At 39.8% G+C, this 7,193-nt stretch overlaps 1 protein-coding gene across 1 annotated transcript; it reads left to right on the forward strand.

Moving 5' to 3' along the window:
* Positions 1-3,850: 3,850 nt before the first annotated feature.
* Positions 3,851-4,561, forward strand: LOC149773313 (uncharacterized). The gene has a single exon (XM_089946473.1). The coding sequence runs from the start codon at positions 3,851-3,853 to the stop codon at positions 4,559-4,561; it is 711 nt and encodes a 236-aa protein (XP_089802599.1).
* Positions 4,562-7,193: the final 2,632 nt, after the last annotated feature.

Here is a 7,193-nt window from a genome sequence, read left to right on the forward strand (position 1 = left end):
GGGCCCAAATAAACCAGCCAAGACCAATGAAATTGAAAGGAAAGAAACCCCAAGCTGAGGATTCAAAGCTAGCTTAAAGCTTACAGGCCAACATCTATGGAAGACAACATCAGAAATAGAATATGATCTAACATACCACCATATTCCATATAGACGAATTACGAAACTGAGAAATCATCAAGGAGTGGAAACTTCTACAGTAATGCTTGAATTTGCAGAATCTCCCCCAAAAAGTATCAGGCTCGGTCCATATGGCAAGCCCATAACACTACAAAAATACATCAACAAGCCTCGTAACTGCATTAATTGCCAACGATGGGGGCACTTCACCTGCCGATGCCGATATCACACAAGATGCAATAAACGCGGAGGAAAGCACAAAGGAAAATGTGCGGCTAATTCGTATAAATGTGCTAACTGCAGAGGAAAACACACACCATACTATAGGAAGTGTCCCTACACAACACAGGAGATACAAATCATACACATCATGGAAGACAGGCAAATCTCTTATAACCTAGCCAAACAACTGACCAAGAACAACAACCCAACACAAGCAGCGACACAAACAAGCGAAGGGAACCCTACACCAACAACAGCAACTACCTCTCATGGATCACACGCTACGTACAGTCGACCTCAATCACCCACAGCCAAGAGGAATTGCACACATAAATTAGATAATACACAAAAAAAATACTTCACCCAAACGAAACATACAAGAACCAGCACGTAGTTAACACATAAACAAGGAAAATACTGGAGAAGAGGAAAATGAGGTAAATACCATAACACAGGACTATATCGGTCGCGCCTTAATAACACAATATTTCAATGACCTGCAGGAGGGTATACAACAGAACACGCATCACAATCAAATTAAAAAGCAAGACTTTATCCTCTTACTCCTACAACTACTATAAAAAAATCTTGCCCAAGGACAAATGAAAACTCCAGACTTCTCTGTATCTTATTAAAAATCATGCTAAACAAATAAATAACAACATTGAACAATGGATACACAAAACGACAAAGAGTATGCAGACAAACTCATCATATGGCAATAGAACTGCAGAGGCCTAATTCCAAACCATTGGAGAACTAATATCAGCCATTAACATAGCCACCAGCAAACGGAAATCTATGCTTACAAGAAACACTCTTAAATGAAAAACAGCAAGACTATTCCCAAAATAAATGGATTTGACACAAAGTTTCTTAAGCATAGGAGTAATGGAAAAAAAGGAAGAGGACTTGCCATATATGTTCACAACGATATCACAGATGCAGTAGAGATAGACACTAACATTACTTTAAATGGAAACCTAATTGAATATCAAATAATCAATATTAAATAGGGACAAAAAATGACATATTTATAATATATATGACCCTGGAGGAAATAATACAGACCCCACACAAACTTACTCGGTGCTATTCAAATGTAAGGGTATAAATAGCATAATGTGTAGGGACTTTAATGCACACCACACTGAATGGGGTGGTGACACTATAAACACAAGAAAAGCATCGAAAAATACGTCAAAGAGAATCAACTTGTAATATTAAATACCGGCACACCCACCAGAATATACCCCATCCACGGAAAACTGACACCTATTGATTTAACAGTCGCAACACCAAACCTTGCACTTATCACGGACTGGGAAGTGCTACAACAAAGCTATCTTGGCAGTGACCACTTCCCGCTATGTATAAGAATATACATACAAAGTTCAAAAACGCAACAAGTAACCATACAAAAATGGAAAGCAAAGCAAGCCAATTGGGACCTCTTCTAACAAGCTTTGAGCAAGATACAACTAGAAGAACTTCAAAGTAACGATGCACATAAATACTATCACAACATAACCCAGGCTATCAATGAAGTGGCACAAAACAGTATGCCTAAAACTAGCAGGACATCCAACCACAATAGTATACCATGGTAGACAGACAATTGCCGCATAGACATCAAGGAAAAAAAGAAAGCCCTCAACCGTTTTAAATACACAAAACTAGCTTCGGACTTTATAATATATAAGCAACAAGAAAACAACACAAGAAGAGTAATAAAGGAAGCAAAAACTAATTCATGGCGAGCATACTGCTCCACACTCAACCATCATACCACACTCTAATGAAGTCTGGGCAAAAGTCAAAGTCATGAAAAGGAAGGTCCTGGGCAACATCACCAAAATATCAGGAACCTACACCAATCAGAACAAAGCAGAACAGCTGGCACGACATTTTGCTAATTCTAGCAGTAATAACAATCATACCCAAAATACAGGGAATCGAAGAAGAATTCCCTCACATATTCACGGACCAAACCAACAATGACTCACCACTAAATGACTCATTCGACCTCGATGAATGAAGAAAAGCACTACTTAACAAAAAAAAAATCCCCAGGTGAAGACAACCTCGGCTACGACATCTATAAACATCTCCCGATAAATATTCAAACAATTATACTTGACATGATAAACCTAATATGGCATACTGGAAACATACCCAGGTTATGGAAACAAGGTGTGGTTATAGCCATACCTAAACCAGGAAAAGACCCCAAAAACATAACATCATATAGACCCATCTCCTTGACTAACACCATCTGCAAAGTCATGGAAATAATGATCAACAACCGGCTAAGGCACCACCTGGAACAAAACCACCTACTTACTGAAAATCAAAGTGGATTTAGAACCAAACTCTCCACCATTAATCAGCTAATTCAAATAGAAGCCAACATTAAACTTGCCTTCAATGCCAAACGGAAAAAAGATAGGCACCTAATTGCGGTATTCCTAGACCTCGAAAAGGCGTTTGATATGGTCTGGACTAAAGGCCTCATTTCCAAACTCATTCAGTTTGGCATAACAGGAATAATGCACCGTTGGATCTCAAACTTCCTAACGGGGAGGCAAATCAAAACCAGAGTAGGCGATGCATTCTCCGCGACTTACACTCTGGAAACGGAACTCCCCAGGGAAGCGTAATAAGTCCAACACTATTCAACCTCATGATCAACAACCTCTGCAACCATATTACCAACAACCTAGTCGAACTGTCCCAATTTGCTGACGATAGTGGAATATGGAAGGCAGGCAACCCCAACAGCCAAAACAACATCAAGCAATTACAGAAAAGCCTAGACGTCATCGGCAAATGGGCAGACAACAATGGAGTCAAAATATCTGATACTAAAACAGTAGGAACGCTTTTCTCCCCAACAAACAGGAAACCTACTACATACCCAAAACTCTACATCCAAAATACACCAATCCCATTCGTAAAAGAAACACTTTTGGGAATGCTACTTAACGAAACACTTAATTGAAAAACGCACATAACAAACCTAATTACAAAATGCCAAGAAGACATCAACCCCCTAAAAAATATCAAGGGGACAACGTGGGGAGCTGACCAACAAACTATGCTCATGCTCTACAAATCATTAATCAGCGCTAAACTGGACTACGGTTGCCAGGTGTATGCCTCGGCAAACAAGGACCTGCTTAAGAAACTGGACAGCATACAATATAAAGCACTCAGACTATGTACGGGGACTCTACCTAACAGCTCACTCGAAGAGCTACAAATACTGACGGGAGATCTACCGCTGCACCTCAGACGAGAAGAGCACGACTTGAGATATGTTATCAGAAACTCAATACATCAAGACACCAAAATGATAATTAAAAAGTGTAACATTCCGTTCAGGCAGACACGAGCTCTAAACCACCCAGCAGGTAAGAAAATACACACACTCTGTGATGAAATTCAACTATCCGGAATTTAAGCAGAACAATACAAAATCAAAGATCCTACCCCTTGGAAAAACTGCATGACCAGAATAAACCTGTCTGCCCAGACCATTGGATCCAAACTACAAAACCCACCAAAAATACTAACAGAAATCCAGAAAATCATCGAAGAAACTTACTCTGGATTTCTTAAAATCGACACAGACGTATCTAAATCGGAAGAAATAAACAGAACTGCTGCTGCAATAGTGGTACTGCAACAACAAGTTGAATTTGGTGCAAGACTCCCGGATGGCTGCTCCATCTACACAGCAGAATATTGGGCAATAAATAAAGCCCTCAAATGGATTAAGACCCAAAACCACAGCCAGTACGTCATTATAACAGACTCTCTAAGCGTGCTCAATTCCTTAGAGACTGGCACATCAAAAAGTAGAGCAAATGTGCTAGAAGACATTATATTATCCATCAGGGAGATCGAAAACAAACAACATACCATCGAATTCCTATGGGTACCTTCTCACATCAATCTGATTGGCAACGATAAAACTGACCGAAGGGCGAAATACAATCTCCTGAACAATGCAACAGAAACACTTAAGTATAGTGTGTACGAGATATATAGCCAGATAAGAAGCAAAATGAACAAGAAATGTCAGCAGCTCTGGGACAACACCAACAAGGGCAGACATTTATACCAGCTACAAAAAGAGGCCAAAAGGGTAAACAAGACACCTAAAATCCTGGAAATCATGGACATACGAATTATCAATAGGATCAAAACAGGATAAACCTTACTCCGAAAAGAGCTTTGGGAAACATCTCAGGAAGGAATTGAACCAAACTACTAACTGTCCACATTGCCTTGCTGCAGAAACACTGGACAACGTATTCAACACCTGTCCAGATACCATAATCAACGAGTCAGTTTCCAAGATTACCAAACGAAAATTAATTCCCCTACAACATACCCTGAATTTTTGGACAAGGTAAGCAACAAAAACATCGATACCACATACAAGAACATAATAAGGTACCTCAAACAAATTAAGAAACATTGCAACATATAAATACAACCACAAGTAATTATAGTAACACTTAATAGAAGGGCTAAAGCAGTAAGGTAGGACTGCTAGCTGAAGCGCACGCCCATGGTTGTTGTTGTGTGAGTTTTTTTAAATATTTTTTTTTCTTCCCCTCATGTAGGCATGCAGGTAACACAATACTAACCATCATGGTCTGAGAAAAACAACACATATATTCTCATAACTATGTATACATATTATAAAGGTGGCTAACCTAAGCCATCAGGCCCAGATACACACGACAAAAAGAGTGGTAAGATATAAATAAACACAAAAAATTATTAGGCCCCAACCATCTTAAGACTATAAGGCGACCTAAGCCAAGTCAAAAGGCCCCCCACACACAAACACACAATGCGAAACTAAATAAACAACAACAACACAGTCCCCAATTATTAACACGACATGTAAATCCAACACTGATACTTAGACCAAACATACTAATTTATGTAACAAAAAGGGGCACAACATACCTTCCAAATTCAATATAGCTATTTAACAAAGAATCGTGGCGATAAAAGACCAGTCCCAAAAATCAAGATCAAAGGCAATAGAAGTTGAGCCGAAACATAACAGCAAACTCTAGCAAAACAGCAAAACACTACAACAGCACGAAGAAGAAAGAAAGAATGTATCACAGAATGAAGAATGAGTAAAGAAGAAAACGGACATCAGCTTTCAAATTGCTAATTTATATGAGGTTCTTCCTTCGGCTATTGAAGACCTCTTTCGATACAAGCTCTATCCCCACAACCCTAACTCGATCCTTTGTATACCACCATCAAAAATGAAAACCGAAACTAAACACAGCGAGACCCAAACATTTATGAGGTGCCTGACACCCAGCTTATTGACGACATTTCGGAAAATCAAAAGTACACCATGTACACCAAATTCCAACTTTAATTAAAAATAGTAATGAAATTACACAACTCATAGTATTAGGAAAATTAAAAGAGTGGATTGCACACCTTTATAATAGATTTCTGTCCACTAGTACAACTGGACTTGATTTGATCTGACGTGCTTTGCCGTTTCTGGGCGTACAGCTTTCCTGTGGCGTTTCGCGTCCCGCAGACCCCTTGCCTCCTTTCATCGGTCGGACATGTTAATGAATTAAAAAGTGCGACATTCGCAAAAGCGGGACTGTAGTGGCTTCATTCCTACAGTCCCGATCAATTGAAAATCTCGACCTTCTAGACTTAACCAGTCGGGAAAACACTAGTTGAGTTGGCGACTTAAATCCTGTAAATGATTGATTGATTGAGTCTGACCATTCATTGTTGACTCATCCTCCTATTAAGATGTGCTCAAGATTACCCAAGCTGAACGAAGCTTACGTGAATTTTCATTGTGTCAGGCAAAGCCCGATACCGAAGCCTGAAGAGATAAAGAATGTTAGAATGTCGAAAGTAACTGAAGACCTCATAAAGAGGAAATAAACAAGGAGAAAGAAGAATGGGCGGAGAAGTACAGACTTCAGAAACAGCAGAGAGCAACAGGAACCTGAGAGAGGTTTTGTCGACTGCCGTGTCGACACCAAAGACTTCTCCTTCTCTTTCCGAAGAAGCAGACCAAATCATGTGGGTAAGCGTGCCGCCAGGACGCAATCTTAGATCATAAAAGATTGCCACCACTCCTCGTCCACAAAAAAACAGCCCTTTTCAGGGCTACCCAATACTCTAGAAAAGAAATACTAATTAAATTGCCAATGGTATGTTAGTCAATTAGAAGGAAAAAAATAGAAGTGCGTCTATACGCACATCATTTCTTTATCTTTTCGAAGTGTGTGTATAAACACTTCGTTTCCGTAGCTTGTCAAAATTTGTAATTAGTGATTGTCAGGAAAAAAGTGAATGAGTGTTTCTTTTAAGTCCGCGCATTGCATATTTAGTTGGGGTAATGATGGGTTAATGCAAGTTTTGGTGACAGGGGATGTTTTCCTTCACGTCCGTGCTTAGCCCATATAAATGAAACGCTCGTCAGTCTGGCTACCCTTGTTGATTCAGCAACATTAAAGAATGAGCAGCAGACTCGAAAAACTGATCGAACTTCAGATGCACCTGGAATATGCCAGACGGCTCGTGGACGAGCTGACCCATAAAGCCTTAGAAGAAAGAGAAAGAATAGAAAAAGAAGAAGAGGAGAAGAAAAAGAAAAAAGAAGAGGAAAAGAAAAGGCCAATCTTTCCTCACCTGATCATGAGGCAGACAGGTCAAATCAAGACTATGGTGAGGACAACGCCCCAGCGACAAGCACCACAGCCACTGCCAACACCAAGACCCGTGAAACTCGAGAGGCAAAGACAAGAGTGGGAGATTCAGCGGTTACAAGATCC

The sequence above is a fragment of the Sinohyriopsis cumingii genome, unplaced genomic scaffold (genome assembly GCF_028554795.1).
Source record: "Sinohyriopsis cumingii isolate HCF-2022 unplaced genomic scaffold, ASM2855479v2 utg000695l, whole genome shotgun sequence".
NCBI lineage: Eukaryota > Metazoa > Mollusca > Bivalvia > Unionida > Unionidae > Sinohyriopsis > Sinohyriopsis cumingii.